The sequence below is a fragment of the Polistes canadensis genome, unplaced genomic scaffold (assembly GCF_001313835.1).
Source record: "Polistes canadensis isolate GaletaPanama2010 unplaced genomic scaffold, ASM131383v1 scaffold_1, whole genome shotgun sequence".
In the NCBI taxonomy this organism is placed as follows: domain Eukaryota; kingdom Metazoa; phylum Arthropoda; class Insecta; order Hymenoptera; family Vespidae; genus Polistes; species Polistes canadensis.
The window spans coordinates 2,480,016-2,504,259 of NW_014569548.1; the positions used below are offsets into that span (position 1 = coordinate 2,480,016).

The 24,244-nt window shown below is 29.7% G+C and overlaps 4 protein-coding genes across 7 annotated transcripts in view; all 4 read right to left on the reverse strand.

The window, feature by feature from the left end:
- Positions 1-45: 45 nt before the first annotated feature.
- Positions 46-2,048, reverse strand: LOC106784100 (receptor-binding cancer antigen expressed on SiSo cells). Of its 2 annotated transcripts, XM_014743256.1 has the most exons (5): positions 1,819-2,048; positions 1,531-1,633; positions 1,259-1,414; positions 1,057-1,179; positions 46-981 (listed from the first exon to the last, which is right to left on the reverse strand). In XM_014743256.1, exons 2-5 carry the CDS (start codon positions 1,624-1,626, stop codon positions 790-792), a joined length of 567 nt encoding a protein of 188 aa, XP_014598742.1. In that variant the 5' UTR covers positions 1,627-1,633; positions 1,819-2,048; the 3' UTR covers positions 46-789. The 2 variants fall into 2 exon arrangements, with proteins under 2 accessions (XP_014598742.1, XP_014598733.1); XM_014743247.1 differs by having other exon boundaries at positions 1,531-2,048.
- A 147-nt stretch (positions 2,049-2,195) lies between these two features.
- LOC106784113 (WAP four-disulfide core domain protein 2) lies at positions 2,196-4,127 on the reverse strand. The gene is made up of 4 exons (XM_014743267.1): positions 3,788-4,127; positions 3,592-3,657; positions 2,724-2,897; positions 2,196-2,646 (listed from the first exon to the last, which is right to left on the reverse strand). Exons 1-4 carry the CDS (start codon positions 3,792-3,794, stop codon positions 2,552-2,554), a joined length of 342 nt encoding a protein of 113 aa, XP_014598753.1. The 5' UTR covers positions 3,795-4,127; the 3' UTR covers positions 2,196-2,551.
- Positions 4,128-4,541: 414 nt separating this feature from the next.
- LOC106793704 (WAP four-disulfide core domain protein 3-like) lies at positions 4,542-6,976 on the reverse strand. Its single transcript, XM_014760854.1, has 3 exons — positions 6,869-6,976; positions 6,233-6,469; positions 4,542-5,039 (listed from the first exon to the last, which is right to left on the reverse strand). The coding sequence occupies exons 2-3, from the start codon at positions 6,450-6,452 to the stop codon at positions 4,834-4,836; spliced, it is 426 nt and encodes a 141-aa protein (XP_014616340.1). The 5' UTR covers positions 6,453-6,469; positions 6,869-6,976; the 3' UTR covers positions 4,542-4,833.
- Positions 6,977-10,157: 3,181 nt separating this feature from the next.
- LOC106784246 overlaps positions 10,158-24,244 on the reverse strand; it is a 42,395-nt gene continuing 28,308 nt past the window's right edge. Inside the window, exons 6-19 of one of the 3 annotated variants that reach the window (XM_014743585.1) lie at positions 17,175-17,334; positions 16,147-16,534; positions 15,738-16,034; positions 15,336-15,471; positions 15,229-15,240; positions 14,851-15,041; positions 14,518-14,590; positions 14,011-14,409; positions 13,228-13,653; positions 13,023-13,142; positions 12,767-12,861; positions 12,466-12,682; positions 11,664-12,233; positions 10,158-10,514 (exon numbers count right to left, since the gene is read on the reverse strand). In XM_014743585.1, the coding sequence (XP_014599071.1) occupies positions 10,498-10,514; positions 11,664-12,233; positions 12,466-12,682; positions 12,767-12,861; positions 13,023-13,142; positions 13,228-13,653; positions 14,011-14,409; positions 14,518-14,590; positions 14,851-15,041; positions 15,229-15,240; positions 15,336-15,471; positions 15,738-16,034; positions 16,147-16,534; positions 17,175-17,334 (3,101 nt within the window). In that variant the 3' untranslated portion in view covers positions 10,158-10,497. The remainder of the gene's footprint in view (positions 10,515-11,663; positions 12,234-12,465; positions 12,683-12,766; positions 12,862-13,022; positions 13,143-13,227; positions 13,654-14,010; positions 14,410-14,517; positions 14,591-14,850; positions 15,042-15,228; positions 15,241-15,335; positions 15,472-15,737; positions 16,035-16,146; positions 16,535-17,174; positions 17,335-24,244) is intronic. The other 2 variants (XM_014743592.1, XM_014743600.1) reach the window with 2 other exon arrangements.

Here is a 24,244-nt window from a genome sequence, read left to right on the forward strand (position 1 = left end):
AATAATGATCAAATTATACTTTCTAAGATTTCCAAAAATTTTTATTTTTTTTTTATCAGAACAGCCTTACTCAAACTTAATAGGTACAAAAAATCTAATACATTTTACACAATAAATATTTTTATGAATTATTTTCTTCAATGATCTGCAAAAGATGTGCAATGCATTTGGTGCAGGTAATTAATATTAAATGTTTGTAAATTCTAAGGACGTGTATTGTATCTTAAACTTATAACGAAATAATAGATACTAATAATAATAGAAATAGGCAATGTAATGCTATTAAAATCTATCTTAAATTAAAATTAAGGAATAAATTATGAATAATAATTGCATTGCTCCGTTATATATATGTATATGTATAATTTTAAAATAATTCACGATCAAATATAAGTAAAAATCTATTACTTAAGTATTAGCAAAGATAATAGTATTACAAGTAATCGTTAAAAATAACAATGTATTAGTAGATAATTTAAAACATAATACTTTAAAGATATGTTCTTTTATGAACAATCTCAATTAGTAAAGTTCAATAAAATATCAATGTTTTCAAATTATGTTGGTTGTATAAATAGCTTATACTTATAAGCACTGCACATTTACATTTTGATATAGTTAGATTTTTGTCTTAAACTGATTTCTCATATATAACAGAAATATTACACCCATAAAATATCCAATACGGATGGAATTGTTTCTTAACTGTATTTTAAAGAACATAGACATTACCTCTTTAAAAAATATCATTAAACTTAATGTTAATTCGAATAAAAATATTACTTCACATCAAGAACTTATTTTTGCTCCTAATGGTTGCGGCCTAGCATTACGTTCAAGTCTTTTTTGTTGCTGTTCAAATAAACGTTGTTCACGTTCTCTACGCTTTTGTTCTCTCAATGCTCTAGTAGGATCACCAAATTCTTCGCTGGTTTCTTCTTCCCAACTGACAGCGTTATCTTCCCATTCTTTAAGTTCATTCTAAATATAAATATGTGTAATTAGTGTCGAGGACATTATAATTTCGCATTCATATATATTTATATGTAAACTTACTGTTGGTATTGGGTCGGTAGCTACAGCAAATTTAGCAAAATGACGAGCATTGTCGTAATTATTTTCTGCTTTTTTATCTTTGATAAGAATTTTAGTTTGTCTTGTAATTTTTGGTGTCATATCCTATAAATAACAACTATGTTACATTCTAATTCTTTTGTTATTTCTTCTTACGATATTTCTCTTGTAATAGAACCTTTACCTGAAAGAAGTTAGGTTGTTGTTCCTCTTCTGGAGACTCCGTAGACTTGGTCACCTGTTGTCTATATTGTTCTATCTTAGATTGGACAGTGTTAACAGGTCTATCTGGTACAATAACGACTGGGTTTTCCTCCCAATGATCCCACTTTTCTAATTCCTTGAGAAGGATCCTCATAATTACTATTATAGTAGTTGCCAAAGTATTTATAGAGATACAAAGAAAATATCATTTTAAAATAGACTCCACATGTGAGAAGTCTAATAAAAACTCACCGTGTTTGAATTGTTTGATGGATTTGGTATCACGCCAACCGCCGAAAGTGGTATCGAATCACACGAAGATCTTCTACGACGTCGTAAGCAACACATTGCACGTCTAAATACACCGAAGAGAAGTAAAAAAAGGGCTTTCAGCCGGTTTACTATGAATTCAACAGCCATTGTTAACCTTAAGCGAATCTAACCTCTTTTCATTGAGATTAAAATATTTATTTGACAAAGACAAATTTAATTCGTCCTAATTTCATCTTTTTTAACAAGGATGACAATTAAGATATTTACGTTTGATTTTTGTCTATTGTTTTTGTTGCACAAGGTAAGCCATCTTTATCAATGTAATTCTACGTTATCAGTTTCCTAACCTACGAATAATAGTAAAACGATGTATCGAAATATATCGACGTCGTTTGCCGGTTAAATGCGATTATTTTCTTTTATTTTTAAACTAATTTGCACTAACTAAAAACGAAGAGAAAATTTATTCCAATTAATCGTTTATTGTAATTTTACGTTCTTTGGTCAAAAGAAATTGTTGTGAAGTTATAAATGACGTACTCGCGTACGATTGACTTAAATTTATTTTTATTAAGCTCTCTCTCTCTCTCTCTCTCTCTCTCTCTCTTTCTCCAATTAATGATCATTCTTCTTAACAAATTTGACTTATTTAATTCTACTAGTAATCATATACAGATTTTTATACATGTAAAATATAGTAAATAAAGTCACGTTAAAATTTTATAGTTCCGTATGATTTTCAAATTAAGAAATGACATAACAAAACTATTTCCTTTTAATTTAAGGTTTTTCATAAATATTACTTGCATTTTATTTTGTAATCTTTCGTTGATAACCGATAAGATTCTTCGTAATAATTATTAACTGTAACTTAAAATATCGGAGTAAATATTATAATATCTTTAAAAATTACACAATAGGTTTAGTTTAAAATTTATCATAATAGTTGAATTATATAAAAATATGTATAAAAGTAAGAAATAATGTTTATGGAAATTTTTTATCCTCGAACACACTTTTCTCGTTTAGTATTACGATCGAATTGACATTTTTCTTGATTTCTGCATGTTACGCCAGCACATGTAACGACACCACCTAAAACAAATATGCGAATTATTAGAAGTGATACAATATTTGAAGTCTTTATTTTTGCAAAGAAAATATATACTTACTATTTGATGAGCCTTTGTAACCATTACCAGTATTAACAGCACTCGAGGATACACATGACGTAGAACCACATTTGTTAGGACAACATTTTTGATTACCTGAGCATTGATAATCGCTGACACATCTAGGCATGCACTTGTCGATGGTGCTTTTTAATGGACAGAATCCAGATTTACCTAAACAATTATATTTTTCGTATTACGTGAATATATAATTTAATTTTATCTGCAATAAAACGTATTAAGCAAACTTTTAAGAAATACGTAATTTGTTTGTTCATTATACTTATTTTTTAAATGCGTCAATATTTTCAATCTTTTTAACATTGCTTGTATTACGAAATTTTCTCGAATATTCGATTTAATCTGCACGATCTACGTTTATCTTCTATTTAATCTTTGTCGGGAATAACGTAACGACTTATTCAATTTCTATTATTTCTGCATGAAAGATAATAAATATTCTATTTCACTGTAGTTACTTATATTGGATTATTTTTCTTCGAATATTACACCATAGTAAGATTTACGGTATACATCGACGAAAGACCACATCCTTGAACTTAATCATTATATCTATAAAAGATGATCGAATGTTTCAATGTATACGAATAACATACGCTTTTGAACAAATAAAACACAGAACAAGTATGAAATTCTTGAACACAAATACATAGACGGCTACGTATTCTATTAACTGACTTTCACTTTGTAAAAAGTGAACAAGTTATGTAAAATCTATAAGTTCCATAGTATATTACATACACATATAATATACGTATGAATAGACATTAACGTTTATTTTCACTTCTAAAACAATTTTTTTTTACAAAATAATATTAGTGCATAGTGGATTATTTTGTTTACTTACTGGAAAGTTGTCCTGATGTTACGATCATCATCAAACAAAGGCAGAAAAGAAGAATTAAAGTTTTACCTGATAAATCAAATATGTATATTAATATATATACATATACACATATTAAAATAATTATTAAAAGTTTTGATTTTAAATATTAATAACACGATCGGTATAATAAATTATTAATTTTTTCAAAGATACGTACAATACATTTTTGTTAACGTGATCTCGTTAAAGTGGAACAAGTTGATTCGCTAAAAGATGATTTCCGTTCGAATGTTAAACTTGAACTACGTGAGAAGAACTACAATAAAATTGTAATAAATTCTTCTTTTTAAACCACCATGATTTTACCACCACTCTTCTGGACTTTTCTTTTGACCGGAAAAATGAGGTTTTCCCGTTGAAGTAATATTATAACAAGTGAATCACTGATTCTTGCAAGCGTCTTGGAACTTACTCGACTGGAAAGGATAAATGGCAAGATGATTTTAAGTGGCCTTTCTTTAACGTGGATCTTGCGTCACTCTTTTTGCGAGAGTCTTTGCTAAGCAAATAAGAAATGTGGAACCAACGAGATAGCTTGGGGTAATTGGTTCCTATGTAAATCATTATTCACATAATACAATGAAAGATTACCATAATATATTTTTCTTTATGTTCTACATGTTCTCTTATATTCTTTATATTCTTTCTCATTGTTTACATAATCGAATTCTCATATTTAATAATATAGATTAAATGTATTTAAAATACAAAAATATAATATATAATAAATATATATATATATATATTAAATATTAGTATACATAAGCTCATAATTTATTGCGAATTTATTATCTCGTATAATTAATAGCGTAATAAATTTTTCATTAAATTTATACTCACACGCACACAAATATATACGTACAAATATATGTAAATATCTATACATTAAGAAAATATGTACATATATAATTAGATAAAACCGCTATAATTAATTAAATAATAACGTTATTGCAAAGAAATGTGAACTACTAATTGTTAAACGAATTAAATAGCATTACAGAGATATGTCAAGTATTGAATGAGTTATGTTCCAAGTATTCCATTCAATCATGCTTCATAATTTAATACATTGATAAAGTATATCGCGGTATAACATATTTTGATTATACTTAACTCGTTTATATGGCACGTACGATGAAACGTATAACACTAATAATAAGATAAGTTTAACGAAATTTTACATCACCGTTTAATTTTTAATCGTTATGACGTATCGCCATAAAATACCATCGGTGGTTGCGAATCTTCTAATGCAACTGGATCATATTCAACTTCGGGATTTTGACAAGCTAAAGCACCGCATCGATTTTTGCAACATTTTTTGATGCCTCTGCAATCGCCATCCGATCGACAAGTTGATGCACAAATCCATCGTCCAGTTGGTATAACCGGACAAGAACCTCGTTTTACTAAATAAATAAAAATTAATGTCATTAGAAGATATTAGAAATAAAAAATATGAGAAGGTAAAAATTACATAAGTTTAATTCAACTTATCGGTGAATTATTAAAGCGATGATTCACAACTTGTTTTTCGCTTATCATTCAATTATGCGTTAATAAAACATTACGAAAAGATATGTCAATATTTACTTTGAATATATACTAAAAATAATAATAATAAATCAATATTTTTTGTTCGATGGCAAGTATTATGGATTAGCAAGAATTTTTTTGAAATGAGAATTTTTTTCAAACATTTTTAAAAAATCACCGACGATGAGTTAAGGTAATCCTATAATCATTTTGATCACTGTAAATTTTCCAATCTATTAATTATGAAATTTGATATTAATTGTTGGGAATCACCTAAGATTTATCCTTAATGTGAATATAATATAATGGACTTTCCTATTTAGCAATACGAAAGAATTGTGCTTATTATCTATATCATTTATTATTTGACTTATTTTTTTGTTAATATAGTCTTCAAGATTAGAATAAGTTTTTAAATTTTTTATTTAATAAAATTCAATTGTATATACTACCGTAGCACTTGAAATTATTTTTATTTCATTTATTATGATTTTATAATTCCATTTCATAAACAAATATCAAATTTATTTGACTTTACTGGTATACATATGGAATAAAAAAAAGGATTATTGTAAAGAAAATTTCGTCTTTTTATAATATCGAACTTATAAGCTTTGATATTCAAATGTATATACATCAATAAAATATTTTCATAAAGATTTGTTTTAATTTGTGATAATTTTTATTTTATTCTTTCTCTTTCTTTATATATATCTCGTTAAATTTTATACTAGTTTATCAGACTGAATAATAATATTGAAATAAATCTCGAAGTAAAAGTATTTTATATAATAAAATACATTAAACAAAAATAAAAAGAATATTTTTAAACCATAAAAATTAAATGCATTAAAAAATATAAAATAATATAATATTTACTAAATAAATCTTAAATTAAAAATTAAATATTAAACATTTTAATTTAATATTAGTAGACTTTCTCAATAATATAATATACGTTTCAATTCTGTTTTTATTAAAGTTTATGTATATATGTATATAAAATATGTTAATATATGTGAGTAGCTTAAAGTTTTAAGCCTAACATAGAAAGTTGAATGCTTACCAATATTAACGGTTTCTGTAATGGGCATCACACAAATTCTACCATTGTAACTCGTAAGGCAACATTTTTCAAGTCCTCTACAGTCCATATCATCGTTACAAAGATTTCTACGAATGTTAAATGGTGTTCGTGGTGGACATGCACCAGGTTTTAATTGTTGTCCAAATGTCATTGTTGATAATATTATCAACAATAGCATTGATGAAATTAACGATGCCATTTTGATATGAATAAAACCTTTGAAAGAAACGATATTAACTATTTATCATTCTCCAGTTGTTTAAGTAATGATAATAGAAATGACTTTTTGTATATATTATATTTTTATTCTTTAAAATAAGAAAAAAATGTTTAGTTTGTAATACTGTTAATAGTATGTGTCAATTAATATTCTATATAAGGTTTATATATTTTATATATGATTATTCCACATTAAAATATTCAAATATATTCTTATTACGCATGAAATAGACTTGCAATGCAGATATTTGAAACAGTAGAAAAAAACATGACAGAAAAGTTCAAGTAATTATTAAATATAAGAAATATATAGAAATTGTATATAATATCATTAGTTTCTTAAGATATTTTAATAAATTGTTCAAATAAAAAGTGATGAAATGACAAATTTCATACCTGTCAAGCGTGTGCGAATGATGAACGTCTTGCTAAAATCGAAACGAATTGCACGAACGTCTGGTGACTACTGATCGTTGACACCTCCAAGACTTGAACTTAAAGATCCTAATAATGCACACATACTATGAGTAGAGAGACAAATATATTCACTTTCGCAATGTTAAAGTCATGCGTTAGTCATTTCACGCGGTAATATTGAAGGTCGGGGCCGAGTTATGCGAGCTAGATAATGTTTATTTCATTTTTTATTATGAATGTCTTATACGATCCAATAAAAAGTGAATTCTGTCACGATATAGTAAACTCGTTAACTTTCTTTCTTTTTAAATAAAATAATAAATATTATAAACTTTTCAATTCATTTGACAAATATATTTCGTTCATGCAAAAACTGATTGTTCTTTATCTTTTATGTTTAAAGTTTCAATTTTTCACTCGTAACGTTTATCGTAAAATGTTTAATAAATATTTCGATATTTGCGAGTATTACAACGTTAAAATAAAAGAAAAAATATTTTTATTCAATGTTATTGTTAATTTAATGATGAAAAATATTCGAAATAGTAAAACAAGATTGAATACTTACGTTAATGAACTCGAACGTGTCTTTAGATTTTTTGACAAGATCCGCTAAACATTTATCTCTTATATAGGTACCAATTTGTGGTTTAATAACTCGGACATTTCCTTTTTTCCTCAACGATTTGTATTTCTGACATTTCCGAACGAGAGTTTCGATATCATTGTATTTATAATTAGAAAGTGCAAGACCAATTAACAAGAAGTCTGATGCTACTAGCCGGAAGATGGTGGTTTTCGGAGAAAAAATTAAATGAAAACTCTTGTACGAATCACCGTTTATACCATTTCCAGGATGTAGACCAAATTATGCAAAATGAATCTGGCGTTTTACTTTTTCTTTTTCCTTTAGATAACTATTCGCTTTATCTGTGACGATTGACCACGCTTTTGGCAAAAGTAGGTCAACTTCCCTTGACTTATCATTGAGGACAATAATACTATGGTTTCCATGTGTCTTTGCATTTCCCTTCTTTTTTATTTCTTTTAAAAACGACTATTATTAATATTCTAATTTATAATAAATATTCCAAATTTAATCACTTTAATAATCGATAATTAAATTAAATTGATAAATCTGTCCTATATTTATAGCGTATTCTAAAAGTTGTTTTAATGAAAAAATAAAATTAAAACAAAAAAATCAATATTAGTTTATCACTAGAGAATTACGACATCTTTTTATTTTTTCATTTCAAGATATGAATCATTATAAGTCCAAGATACTGCCATGTTAATAATTACCTAACGAAAAAGGAATTTCTAATTTTTCGATTCGATAAAGCAACTTTTGGGATGTTTTGTAATATAAATAAATTCATACCATAAGTTTAATTTTATTCTAGAATAATTAAAATCGAATCGTATTTCAAACTAAAACTTAACTAATTATATAAACTTTGTTAAAAGTTATTTAATCGAAAAGATATAATGATCCATTTAAGGTTTCTTCGATCATTATCTATATAAGTTTATTAAACGATTTACTCACCTTAACGATGCATATGTATGAGGTATAAAAAAAAATGGTAATGATCATAAAATATGTTTCTTGTTCTTAAGAATTTGTTGTAAATACTAGTATAAAGGTGGAGTGTATTTTTGAATCATAAATTTCTGATCGCGATTATACATAACAAAACCATTTGCATGGCGTAATAGCTTAAGGTCTGAGGAAGTTGTGCAATTATCTTCGTATTAAGAATCGATTTCCAAGCTGGGTTCGAGGTAAACCGGTCTACTAGTTTCTTGAAAATGACTTTTCTGCATTCAATTCTTGCATAAAAGTTATTTTGTTAAATATAAATTTGTCGATATTATTTTCAGAAATTTGTATTCTTTCATTACTTCTTTAATAAGTTACAATTTTCGAGTTGATAAAATAGCGTAATTAATGTGCAGTGCAAATTTTTCAAAATTATGAAATTTCATTGAATACAAATTGGTATTATATTATTGTGGTTTTATTTTTCTGATAAGTTATGAGAGAATGAGATGATAAGACAATTTCGAACATCCTTATATTTATTCAATTGTCTCATAAACACGACAATTAGTTATCTATCTATTAGTTATCTGTTTATCTAACAAGAAAAAAAAAGAAAGAAAATAAAAATCGTTCCATCGTATATATATACTACGGCGAAAGAAAAAATTATTCGCTTGAAAGATAAAAATTATTATAGATAAATGCATCCTTGGTACTATCGCAAAGAGTATTTTATACAAAGATAACTTAATAGATTATAATTAATTTTAGTTAAACGCTTTTTGAGAACGATAAATTAAATCTACAAAAAAAAAATTGCGCTTATTAACGTATATAGATAACACTTTTTTTAAAAATAATTTTTCGCGTATTATAATATTCATTATTACTTGTTATAAGAATCAATTTAACGATACTTAATTTATGAATCTTATCTTAACATAATTTTTATATATAATACATATATAAAAAAGATATTTTTCAAATAAAGATTAATTATTATTTATCTCAATATCAATTTATAATTACTAAAAAAAAATCGACCTATAGAAAAAGAAAGAAAAAGAAAGAAAAAGAAAGAAAAAGAAAGAAAAAGAAAGAGAGAGAGAGAGAGAGAGAGAGAGAGAGAGAGAGAGAGAGAGAGAGAAAGAGAGAAAGGATGAATAGTATAATATAAATAGTTTTTTACAAGATTTTGGTATCTATTACCAAATTAGAAAATTTGATTTGGCGCTTTCTAGATTGTATTTTTTTCTTATAATCTATAACTTAATTATCAGAACACGAATCAAAAGATTGATTACGAATGGCACTAAACCGAGCTTATTTTTATTTTACGATTATATTCTCGTATAAGATTTCTTAAAGTATATATTTATTTAAGATAATTGCAGTAGAAATGTTCCCTTATTCTTTTTCATACATATATACACATATACCTATACATATACACACTGACTGACGCATTCAAGTATTTGATATTCAAAGTGTTTATTAATTATGCGGAGTGATCACTTTGAAAGTCAATAAAAATTGCATAATATTGTGGTTGCAATGATTACAAATATCTTACTTATATCTTTGTTTGTAAAAAATAATGAATATTAAGTTTGCCGATTGGCATATGTAGCATAATGCCTTTTACGTTAACATTTGAAGTCTTATCTCTTTTCTGTCTTTCGTTTGTAAATGAATAAAAATGTACATATAGAGATAATATATGTTATTTATAATGTGTATTTTGTAAAATGAAAGATTATTTAACGCGTATAACAAATGTATGGCTAGTTTCGTGTTATATTTTGCAACTATAATTCGTTACTGTATCTGTTTATAATATATTTTTTATCTTAATATATAAATCGCGTGAAAAAAATACATAGTAATTAGTAAATCTTAATTAACGTCGATTAAATTAATAGATTAATTTTATTTATATCTTAAACGATATGTTAGGTCAAAAATGATCAAAGTTCACACGTATGTGTTTTGAAAGAATTTTAAATAAAATTACATTGAAAATATATTTACATCCTTGCTAGAGTAAAATCGTAGTCTTCTATTTTTTGGTCACGGCTGAAAGAAGAGAAAAAACATAAAAGTAAAATATAATGTGAAATGCAATTTATTGAATACCCATCGCGAGTAGTATGTTATAAAACTCAACGATTCGAGTTTCTTGTTGTTGTTTTTATCTTTTTTTCATTCGTTGGAAAATTACAAAACCAGTTCGAATTTACCGAAAATGGTAACTGGCAACTAGCAATGTTTCTACAAAGATTAAACAGAGACAGAAAAATACGATTCGTTTTCGTAGAAGAACTCGAATCCGTGACGAAGAATAGTAATGAACTTTTCGAATCGTTCGTACGTGATTGGAATACACAGATCGCATAATTTTCAATCGATTTTTCGCGAGAAACTTGTAGAGTCCATCTCGCGAGTCAAGGATAAATTTCTTTGTCAACAGTTCGAAGAACCCTTTTGCTTGTCAATGTCTTTATTTAACGAGTGAATGTAATGAGTAACCGTGGTCTTTCCAGGAATTCCGTGAATAAGATCAAATGTCCATAAATAACATATGTCGTGTGGTACACATACAAGATAGAAAGAATTTTTAAGATTAGGAAAAAAGAAAAAACATAGCTTATGCGTCAGATACTAGTATTAGAAAATTGTGAATAAAACAATATGAATGAAGATTGCGTAAAAAAAAAAAGTTAAGTTACTAGAATGATATTTAAAAAAATTTCATTAAAAAAATTACTAAAGAGTAATATTAAATTAATTACCTAGCCACGTGTTGCACACGTTGGATTACATTTTTAGTGATAAGATTTTCTATTGTAAATTGTATTTTTATTATGGCAAAATAAAGCATGTTGTCTAAATTAATTCAATTCACGTTGGATTACTAATTCTTTTTAAATCACTAAAATACACACATGGGTACAGTTAGCAACATGAATAAGTGAGTGACCCATCCGAAAAAGTATAAGACAAAAACTGTGTGCTGTTGACTTCAGAGAGATGGTAGAAAGATGACCTCTTTGGTAGTATTATCGAGTAATAAATGTGTGAAAGTGTTAGTAGAGAAATAATTCGAATCCGTAAAAGGGAAAGTAAAAAGACAAATACTTAAAAAGTAATAGTTTCTAATAATAATTCTTTGTCTGAGAAAGTGAAAACAAAAAAAAAATAAAGAAACATTTTAAAGATCCTTACTTCGTGGTGGCACAGGCGGAGCAGGCCACTTCTTTGGAATGGAGCCAATGATTTTTACGATGTCTTGAGAATTCATTCCCAGATTCATATATTCGTGATGAAGTTTACTGCTGTCTTCGTTATTAACGTCCGTTTGTACATATTCCTCGTTATTTTCTGAACCAGAATGAAGTTTATTTTGCTCTACGGATACGTTATCTTCATTAGACGATGGTACAGATTCGATAATGGCTTCGACTTCGATCGAATTCGAGGAATTTGTTTCTATAGATCGGCCAAGACCATTCAGGAGTGCGTCATGAGACCTTGTGGTTTGGTTCGAAGACGAAAGGACGCATACCGGCATCGTATTGACATAATTCGAAGGAATGCACATTCCAGGAGGAGGTATAGGTGTAATAGACGAAGTGATATTTATCGAAGATGGATCTATATGTGTATTGGATTGTTTCGTGTTGTCTCCATCTAATTTCTTTCCGCTAACGTTTTGATTAAGTTCGAGATATTTAGGATGTTCATTGGGTGAGCCTGGTGTCATAGGTTCTCTCAGTAATCCATCCGACTTAAAAGCTGTGCAGAAATTATATAGATAATTAGTTATTCAATTTAGAAGAGATTATTCAGTAAATTGAATTTATCGATCGTAATATTTAATGAAAAGTTCAAATATATGAAAGGAAGCTTTTCATATTCAGAAATCTCCAAGCGTTGAATTAATAGGTGCTAATCGGATTGAAAGTTTGATGTTAGTAAATTAGTTAAGACGAAGTTATGAATTCTCTGTTGATAGTGTTATACGTACAGTGGACGGGTAATCCCGATGGTGGAAAGGCAATATAATACTCGTTGTCCTCGGCTCTTAATGGTAGCTGTGATGGCCTAAGGTCAAGGTCTGTTGCGGTCGAAGAACGAGGTGATGGAGAATACCGCAAAGCTGGTGAATACGTACCACCGAGTGGTTTTGGTGTTGGTGGTATTTCGTAAGACATTACGCCAGCTTTATCTCCTCTATTTTGAATCTACGATAAAGAATTATATTTTTAGGTGATTCAATTATAACATTAATTGGTAATTATATAAAGAAAATTACAATCAATGCTTACTCTTTTGTCTTCGGGATCAGAATGGGTTCCACTATCACCTAGGCTTGTACCACTGCAACCACTGACAGTACTCATTCGTCCAGATGACGATGAACCTAGATTTATGTATAATTAAACAACCAATTGACAAAGATTCTCTATCTAAATATTACTCAGATTTATATATATTTTTTTTGGCTAACAATAAAATATAATTTATCGTTTTTCATGAATTATTTTTCAGACCAAAAGGATAAGTAAGGAGATAATCTCTTACTAGAAACACTGCCAAGGCTAAGGCTGCTGACAGGTCGACGATCTGCCAAGGTTCCGTTCACGGTTTCTGGTTTTGTTGTTGGGGAGAAGTCGTCGGTGCCATTAGTGGAATCCTTGGGATCTACAAAAAGCGAGACGTAAGTATACGTTTGAAATAAAAATAGAAAGAGAGAAGAAAAGATGAATCTTAGAAAAAAGATATTAACCTTTCTTCCCTTTTGAAAAGAACTTTCTTATTCTGTCGAAAGGCGTGGGTGCTTTCATCTCTTCTTTCAACTTTTTCTGTATCCTCTCGTATTCCTCCCTCATGGCAGTCAGCTGCCTCTGCTTGTCCTTGAAACTCTGTTGCACGTCATTTCGGTTTCTCCAATTCTCAACAAGTCTCTCGACTTCTGATATTGTGAAGACGTTGTTCTTGAAGTCGTTAATAATCTCAAGAAGCTCATCCTGAGGTCTCGAGTGTTCTTTTGATCTTGTACTGGAATTCGAGGAAGTTCTTCCACAGGAAACTGAACACTGGCTATCTTCACGTCCTCCTGGATAAGAACTTTGGCTATCTAATCGATTTTGCGTTGGTGTGGCCGTTCGAGAAGGTACCTGATATGTTCCATTTAATGTAGGAGTTTTAGGTCCTGAAATATAGAAAATAATGTTCGATTTTGCAATAATAAAAAAATAAACATTATGTTCTTTATAATATGATTTTTCTTTAACAAATTTATGATCTATATTTGTTCCGATAATTGTGAAAATTGATTATGTGCAAAAAATTGTAACAAATTGATTTAATTTTTAATTAAAATTATTTTTACTAGAAAATGAATTAATAAAATAAATTTTGTTCAATTTTTTTTTACTTAATTCATTGTTATAGTTACTGCCATATTTGAAATAAAAATTTTCAATAAAGATAGTACTGATAGATACATTAGTTGTCAGTTAATGAACAAGTCGAATAATTTGGTATTATATCATTTAGGTATCTTTACCAGCAGGGTGCATCTTCATATAACCTTGAAGTTGTAGGTCGAGACCATTCGGGATGAACGTTGGAGTCGTAGGTGAGATGATTACTGGTGTGGGTGCTGGAACAATGGAGTAATTCGCTTCTAGGGGATTGTTCGAGTTAATGTTAGATGGTGCCATCAATTGCGTGGGTAAAATCAAACTAGTGATTGGTCTTGCAGCTGGTGGTACCGAATAAGCTTCACTGAGAGGTCGAGGACGACAGTAATCTTCTTGATCGTTAATCCTATCGTTGTTCTTCTCATTGATGTTCTTATTTTCACATTTATTTTCGTTAACATCGTTACCTTCAGTTTCGTTCGTTTTGTCGTTGTTCGTTTCGTTGGTTTTTTCGTTACTTTTGTCATTTGTCGATTGATTGTCTATAATGAGTTAATTATTAATATAGTTTTGTTCCAAGATTTAGAAGTATCAAAAAAAAAAAAAGAAAATAAAAAAATATTGCTTACTAGGTAAGCAGTTACACTTACCTGTGGCCTGACTCGACGCATTTTCACTTATTACTTTCAGGTAGCTATACATGTTGGTGAACTCGTTCATTTGCTGTGTTTCCGTAGTCGAGGATTCAAGGCACAGCCCGAAACATGCAATGCAAATGCAGTTTTTGGTTAGTTTTTTTAAACAATAATTTATAATATCAATAGAATATAGAATAAGTAACCATGTGCCGTTAAAGCTTTTTCGAGTTATAAGCGAATGCTTTTTTATTAGCCAAGTCTCGAATCATTGAAAGTAAAAGATGTATCGCGGTAGTACCGATTATCGAAAAACCATGACGATGTTTAAAGGTGGTGTTTTTGTACCATGTAGCCACGAAGTTGATGTGCCAATCTTGTATGGCCAGCTTGCTCCGCAAGATCGGCAGGTGTCAATTCAGAAACGTTTCTCAGATCGCAAGCTAGATCTCCTCCGGGACATTCCAATAATTGCCAGGCCAATCTTTCTAATCCGAAACGTGCGGCAAAGTGCAAAAGTGTAGGATTTTCTTCAGGACCTATTTTATTAGAAATAAATTGTTAATTCGCTTTTCTTCTAAAAATTAATTTAATTTTTTATTTAATTCGTTCACTCTCTTTAAAATATTATTGTTTTTTAATTTATCTTTTTTTAATTTTATTATAAGACAAAAAAATATAAATAATACAATATATTAAGGGATTAATTGTAAGGGTATTTCTCACCGACTAATCGTTCTATTCCATCAGCACGAAGTAACAATTGAAACAAATTAGATATTTCTAATGAAAGTAAACAAGATAAGTGATAATGATTCTTTGATTATATTTACTTGTATGATTTTTTGGTGTAGGTAGAATATCGTTTGGAGTAGATAAAAGGTTAAAGTGGGGTGGGACATTCCTCTGAAATGCGTGCACCATCCAATTGTCCAATTGCTCGCGATCTCCGGGATGGAAACCGAAAGTCTGGAAAATGAAACGAGATTTGTGATAAGGACTTAAATTGCCCTATTGAAACTTCTGAGAATTCTTCGACCGGAAGTTTTTACAGACACGAATTGTTCATTGGACAAAGTTTGTATCATTCAGCATTTAGGGTTCCACTTTATTGGAGAATAAAAAGGAAACAATTTGTTTTCAAATAAGATAAGACGAATTCTTTTCTTAAAAGTCTTTCTTTTTTAAAGTATGAGAATTAATGGAATGATTTTAATTCTTCATAATAAACTCACCTGACACATAAACTCAAGAGGATTGTCATGAGCTCTGAGAATTTGATCCAGTTCTCTCAGTCTACTCTCGCATTTAACCTGCCTAACACCGAGTGGGCAACCATTCCTAGATATTCTAACGCCTACCAGCATTGATACTTCAAGGCATCTCTCAGGAATGGAAAATTGGAGAGTATAAGGATTTCGTCTTTTTACGTGAGGGATATCGATACCCTCTCCACAACGATCAACGATAACTGATACGTTGTCATCCGGATGTAATGGATCATTTAACAGAGCTATGATTCGATTTTGACCCTACAAAGTGAAAAATAAACAAACAAAATTTTTCATTATTGCTGATCATATTCACGTGGTTTCGAATGAAATTTCATCAATTAGATTTTATTGTTATTAGAGATAAACTTACAATTTTGACTTTTTTCGGATGGACGGAAAAAACAGTCTTATCGTTTCTAAGCGTAGAAGGTGGGGCAGTGCCTAAAATGCTAATAGCAGCACCTAGAAACTCGCCAACGAAAGTTTCATCCTGATCCTTAACGAAGAACTTCCGCCATTGATTATACGATACCAGGGCTGACTTATGAGTGTCCGTCACGACGCCATCTTGCACACCCAGCATCATTGCTAGGACTCTTTCGATGATTAAATGTCTCGAGAGATTAGCTGCATGTTCTGGTCTACATGTAACACGTTCTAAAAGGATTGGACAAACTACGACAATCTGCAAACGAGCACCCTTAATCCTTTCTTCTGTCCCTGGAGCAAGTGACTCTTCAACCGCGACATGACGCACTCTAAAATATTAATTAACAATTTTTATTAACTATTTCCTTTTGTATTTAATTTAGCCAGATATCTTTGTTTTTGTCTTATTTTCAAAAAACAATGTCAATCTATTGGATTGTTCGGAAAGTTCTTACCGATTTATAAATACGGTGGATAGGTGGGTTGAAAAGTTTTGGGTCTAACATAGAAACACAATTTTTGTTGTTGGTCAAATTTACTTTTATTTTTCGCGATGTAGTCTTTAATGGATTTTTAAAAAAGAATATGATCAAAACTTTGCAACCTATTCTCGTATATATTCTATATATACAGTGTGTAACAGAACAAGTAAGAAGTACTTTAGGAATTCATTATACGCCTAAAAATAATCAAATAAGTTTGTTATATCTTATACAGAGTATATGTTTATAAGAAATTTTTCAATTAATTTTAGGTGTATAATCAGCTTTCGTTGAGTAACATCCAATATATTGTTAAATAAATATAAAAATATTGCTTCTGTGAACTTTTCGGGCAATCGATTATTTGATTTGATTTATTTTAATTGATCTTTCAAACTATTTCCTCACTTAGATCAATCAAAAAATTGTTCACGAGGTACGTATAAGACAATGTTAATTGTATATTCTGTTAATTATTGATACTTACTTAAAAGGTGGCCGACCCTGTTGTCGACTGATTTGCTCGAAGCAAGCAGTAAGATAATTCACCCATAAACCTGAAGATTCGCTTTCCTTACTGGAAACAAAAACTACGTCATCTTCAGGACTGCTATCGAATTTTGTCAGACCCGTTGCTGAACGAGAGCCTAGAAAAACATTTTTAAGTATATTTTAAGTAATCGTAGAGAGATCCTTATATGCTTTTAACATAGTAAAAGGTATAATAAACGATTATCTCTGAAAGTACTTAAGTTATATAAAAGCCCTTTTTAGATTTTTATATCTTACGTCAAAGTCTGCGTTAATGTGTGCGTGAGTGTATAAATTTTATCGTTTAAAAAAATGATTGAATAGATGGATATAATAATATTCATATAAAAAATATTGTTTCTCTCGATAAAAATAAAATAAAATTTTTGATTATAAATCGGGCAGGTATTTGAAAAATAAAAAAATGTTGGTAAAAAAATCGTATATGATATGGAAATAATAAAAAATTGTAAAAGAATATTTGAAAACGTGTCAAACATTAATAAGTGAAATATTATACATCGTCGTGTCCATGACAAAACTTTTGGATTGGATTAAAATAGTTACGTTTATCAGATTTAAAGCACCGTCATGTGCACGTACATTTTTTGTGGTAATTCTTATATTTCCTCGCGATATATTTTACTTTCAACGAATCTACCCGCGAACGTTTTAATTTAGTACTTCCGTGCGAGTCGTTTGCGCTTTCTAGCAATTCATTTACATATGATACACCTAACAGGAGCTGCCCATTAACTGCGACACACCCTTGTTTTTCTCCCTAGAGTCTATGTATGCAGCACTTCATTTTCGGCGTGGTAACGTGATACACGCGAAGTTTACCTTTTTGCCAGGATAGAAAAGGAAAGAATAAAAAGGAAGACAAATGAGCATGACGAAAAGTCGTTAAAAATTGTGAACATATTAGATAATTAATTTTTATTATCGCTAAAACATCGTTAATATTCTTCATACTTTTATTTTATTTTTCATGACTTTGCAAATATTTCAGTCGTAATATTAATAACATATATTTTTATCATTTATCCGCAGTAAGTGTCCGTTAAAATCGTACATCGTTACGATTACTAAATTTTCGTTTTAAAACTATTGATATAATGTGTTTAGGATGATGAAAATTTAGAAATAAATACATTAGTATACCTTAATTACATATTTAATAGATTTTACTTGGAAGCTTTATATATAATAATTGAATTAAATAAATACGAAAATAATGTAGAGAAAACGTCTGTACTTTAAAATCATACACGTTGGTATAACTGCAAAAACAAAAAAAAAACAAAAGAATTTATTAATATAGTTCGAATATATTAAAATATTACGATTTAATATTTTATTAGAGAGAGAGAGAGAGATGAAAATATTTTCAGCTGAAAGTTCATCACCCGTCTAGGAACGTTAAAACAAATGTATTTTAGTTTGAACAATTCTAAATATTAGTTGAGTATATTAAAGCGTTCGACATACTCTAAACGATTGTTAATTAATCGTGGGTAATGTATATTGCAGTATAAGCATACGGAATATAAAATGAAAGTTTAGACGTTCGATAGTTAACAAAGTTAAAAACAAACTATAATCAAAGGTCTGCCAATAGGATAAACTACGTAAACCCTTTCTTCTTCTTTTTTTTTTTTTTTTTAAACTTTCCTTCCCTTTCTTGTTCTTATTTCCTTCGTCTATTCCCGACGACAGGTTTATTTATCCGTCGTCCTGACGAAACGTTACACGTAGGGTAGTAGGAAGAAAATCACGGTTTGTTTCGCTCCGGTTATTTTTGGCTTTCACCGAGCTAGAGAGAGAGTTCGTCAACTTCGTATTTTCAAACGGCTGCTGGATCCCCGTTGGATATAAAAGCTCGAAAAGACACCACTCTTTAGCTGGAAAGATGGAATATCTGGAAAGTGAGCTTCGAGAATAAAAGAAACTACGACACTGTGGTGCATCTTTTCCTCTTCCTTCACTCTGACTCGTAAATTTTACTAACGACTTTTGATATATAAAGTATTTTTTTACGATTATATTCGATGTTACGGGTTTCGTGCGACACTCTCTCGTAAGTGTATCTCTTCTATATCTTATGTCTCGAACAACAAATAATCTAATGCGACACCATTCTTTTTTTTTTCTCTCTTTGCTTCTGTTTTTGTCGCTGCGAATACTTCGAGATCCCAGAGATTTTCTTTTTCTCTTGATCTTCTTCTTGTTCTTCTTCTTCTTCTTCGTAATCTTATTTCGTACTTTACTTTGTCGAAAAAGAACCCCCCCCCCACTCGACTTTATCTTTCTTACTACGAGAGGAACAGGATATTATTATTCTTATTCGACGTGAGGATTTGTTTTAAACGATTTGTCATTTATTTCTTTTTTTTATTGTTATTAAATTAAAGAAAGTAATAATCGTTATTCGTTACGAGAGGAATATTGAAATTATTCTTTTTTTTCTTTCTTTTTCTCCGATGATTAAATTGCGAGAAAATAATACCAACTTAACGAACGATTTGTTATATTCGCGTCTTGTTAGAAGAATTTCCAAGTATCGTTGCTAAGAAGATATCAATATCTGTTGTACAAAAGACTCCTTGTCAGAAGTCTCCGTGCTTATGGAAAAGGAATGGCGTCGTTAATTATGTTATTATAGATGATTAATAAGAACGACGGGAAACATTAGAGTTTCGTTTAGATAAAAGACTTCGAATTTAACATCCTTTTTTTTATAAACGCGATAAGCTCGATTGAGTACCTTTTGACCTCTGGTGTTGTTTTAAAATTTCTTCTCCTTTGCATTCGAACAATTTTATCATAAAACCGAGTTATAATAATAGATACAAAATACGTATTACGATTATTTTAATCTATATTTAAAGTATTCATCTCTATATTATCACTTTAAAAAAATGTTTTATAAAATTGAATAAAAAGTAAAAAAAAGGTGTTTTTAATGTAATTAAATATAAAATAAAATATTGCTATTATTATTATTATTATTATTCGTTAAGCAATTTTATAAATCGAAAAATATAAGATGATAAGTATCTAATGGAAATGGTCGATCAACTGTAAATTTATCCCCCACCAGAGTTGAACGTGATGCTCGTGTCTTCCGCTTTTGGTATTTCCGGTCTAAACTTGGATTAATAGTCGCGAACGATTAAACGATCGAGCCGTTATGCGATCGTTCGTGTGTCGACAGGAAGTACTACGATAATAGTTTGACGATACAATAGACCAATGACGTACGCGAGTTGCCTTTGACAATGGGATAATAATGCCGAACGTCTTGGTAGAAAAATTTATAAGCTTTTTCTTTATTTAGTAGGGATAAGAATGATGTTACTTTATCTCGAAAAAAAAAAAAATGAACGTTCTTTTTTTCCGTAGGCGAATTATATTTTCTTAAATATTATTAATTTCTAGAAACTTATATATATATATATTTTTTTTTTTCAAATGAATTAAAAAAGACTCACGTTTAATAGCAGAAAGATCCAAAAAATTAGGTCTATTTTTTCTTCTTGCACGAGGTGTCTCACACGTTGCAGCCATGTTATTAGAAATGTTTTGTCAATTTAAAAAATCATTTGTCAATAACTTGAGAACTTTTTCTTTTAACTTCCTCTCACCCACCCTCCCCCGTACCCCTCCACGACACTTTTTTTTTTCAAAACCTTTTTTCTTATATTCGACGATCAAAGTTTCCAATGTTATTTGATATATTGGTTATAGAAGATAACAAAACAGATTGTATCTACTCATGGAATGAAATTCTCCCATTGTCGAGGGACGACTGTTGGATACGTCGGTTCGTTGGTTACCCATAACCGATCGGTAACTCTCCTCTCGTCGTTTAATTCGTGATATCCCCTACCCTCGGCTAACAGAGACACCATTTTCGTGCCATTGTTCCTTCATCGTGTTACGGATTAGGCGATGTCCATAATTATTGAACATGCTATTGGAATATTAAACGGATGACCCGAAACCAACACGAATGGCATTGTATTTATTTATGAAATTAATCCGTTGAAATGATGAGATGCTTTCTAATGCAACAATGTGTAAATTAATAATTATTCTAACAATACGTTTAAACGAGGAATTATAATATATCACACGTTAAAGCAAAAAGTTCAACTTTAATTTTAATGTTAAACGATGACTCCTATAACGTGACTGACTAATTGTTTATAGACAAAAAATGTTCCCCTTAGCCAAGGCGACTTAGCTATTTCGGTTAACTATTTTACTGTTAGCTGTTTTGATTATTTTTTTTCTACAGTTTGTAATTATATCAAATATACAAGGATGATTAGTAAAACGTGACTAATTGTTTATATATATAAATTTGACCTAAACCAAGATCTATAGGTATTTGGTTAAGACTATTCAAAAACGGAAACGTTTGTTAACGATGTGTAACAAATCATGTCTAAACCCTTAGGATTGGTAAGTTAAAACGAAATAAACTTCGTCCGGTCTTTTCTGAAATACGGAAGTCTGGCGGAATAAACCGAATACATGGTGAAAACTCTTAATGGTAACTGGCACGTAGAAAGACTCCCGCTGCTTTTTTTTCTTTTCTTTTCTTTTCTTTCCTATTCATATATTCCAAGATATATACTAAAAAATTTACATTCTAGCGTATACTTATAAAATATACGATAGGAAAAGATAGGTACAAGAGGTGAAGAAGAAAAGAAAAAAAATAAAAGAATAAAAAAATATGCTGGCGCCGCTTATATAACGTAATCTAGTAGCTTAGGTAGGTATAAGACAAGAGGGATAAGAAAAGATATGTAAATGGTAAGGGGTCCGGACTCGTGTCAGAGAAGAAGAAGAAGAAGAAGAAGAAAGAGGAGGGGAAAAGAGGACTCGTAAGAGAGAGAGAAGAAGAGTGCAATGGAGGATAGAATGGATGAAGAGGAGAGTGGAGAGGAGAAGGGGATAGACGCACAAACACGGTGGCACCTGGATTCCATTTGTATTCCTGCGCATAGTCGGTGAATGTTTGCATCCACTTAGCATACTGCATATCCTGCATTGGGAACATCAGGATAATAAGCTACCTTCTCTTCTCCTCTTTCTTTTCTTCTTCCCTTCCTCCCTTCCACCCTCTGTTTCCCATTCTTTCTTTCTTTCTTTCTTTTTTCTTTATCTTCTCTCTTACTCTCATCGTATGCACAGAAATATCTTTCGCATGGAATTTGCGAAGGACGAGTCGTTCGAATATATGTATGTATAAATAATATATATATTTACACTATGGCGCTTGCTACTCGTTGATTGACTTCTACCGATTGCCTATCCGGCATTCTTGTTTGCATTGACGTTAAATAAACGCATTTACGTATTGCATGTTTTCATACGAACATTTTCTTTCATTTCCGATTGATTATCGTTGATACTCACGTACACAATGCTGAGTTTCTCCAATTGATTTTTATTTTTGTTTCTCTTTTTACATGCGACCTTTGTTTCTCGTATTAAATTTAACAAATGTATTGTTGGTAGTCTTCAATAATGATATGATTTTTATATTCTTATTTTATTTACCATAGTTATATTTTGAAAAAATATATATATATGAACGAAATATCATAGATATGTGTATATATAACTTTATCAATTATTATTAATCAAATGTACGGTATAGAATTCGTATAGTATTAAAGTACAAATTAGAATAATACATTATTAGTATGGAATTACAAAATAAAATTCGTATATAATTAATAAGTGAAAATAAAAAAAAAAAAAACACGTTACCAAAATATTCGATGCTCCGCTTAACGAAATGATTTTCTTCCTTGATCCTCATCTCGCGATCCGTATCCCAAACTTGATTGAAATCGTCGCTTTTCTTTCTCTCACATGTGAACGACGACATTTGCGTACAAGTCGTATAAAGTTCCTTGTTTTATTCGTCACAGATGATGACACACATTACTTTTTTTTTTCTCCAGAGAAAGAGAGAGAGAGAGAGAAAGAAAGAAAGAAAGAAAGAAAAGGGGAAGAAAAAGAGAGAGAGAGAGAGAAAAAATAAAAAAGATAGAAATAGAAATTGAAATAGAAATAATAATACACGGAAAGCGTTAGTTATTTCTTGGTAAAACTAAGAAGATGAGAAAAATCGAGGGTAAAGTCAGCCTCGGGCGTGACGCGCCACGTTACTGAATGTTTCTCATGAGAGGGTGTTCAACAGGACGCGTTCAAAAGAGGGATGGGTAATGCGCATGCGCTTCTCGTGCGCATCTACACTCTCCATCTCTTTCTTTCTTTCTATATCTTGTCTATCATTCTTATTTTCCATCTCTCTCTCTCACCCTTGCTTATTATCCATAGTACCATGTCGGTAGTAATTTCAAAACCACGTGTTCATTGAAATTCCCTATGATATTGTTTTGAAAAAAAAAAAAAAAACAACAAAAAGAAAAAAGTAAAATGAAAAAGAAACAATACGCGTCAGAAAAAAGAATAAACATTTTTTTTTTCGTAACCATGTATATATCTATCTAGATCTTATTTATTCACTTTTTTTTTATCGTACTATTTTTTTTTTATTTCTAAAATATTCGAAAAGCTATGAAAAAATATCTGCGAGAAAAATCTTTCTCTTAATTGTAAAATAACAATGTAACGATGATGCGGGTAAGTGGGTATTATGTTCTAGATATATTTCTCAGAGAATATTATATTTTTCTTCGAAATTGATAAAATTATTGGACAAGGTTTCAAAGTTTTTTAACTTATTGTTGTATTTTTGAAAGAAAGATATTTTGAGTTAGTTATTTATACGGTATATATCTATTAACGAAAAAATATTATTGTTAATATCTATTGATGAAACAAAATTTTTCTGTAATAAAATGTGTATAAATTTATATATATATGTACATATTTATATTTAAAATTATGGTTGGAAGATGATGTTTATTGATCTAATTATCCAACCTAGATATGGATGTATACATCTGCCGTTCCTTATCTTGGAGATAAGGATGT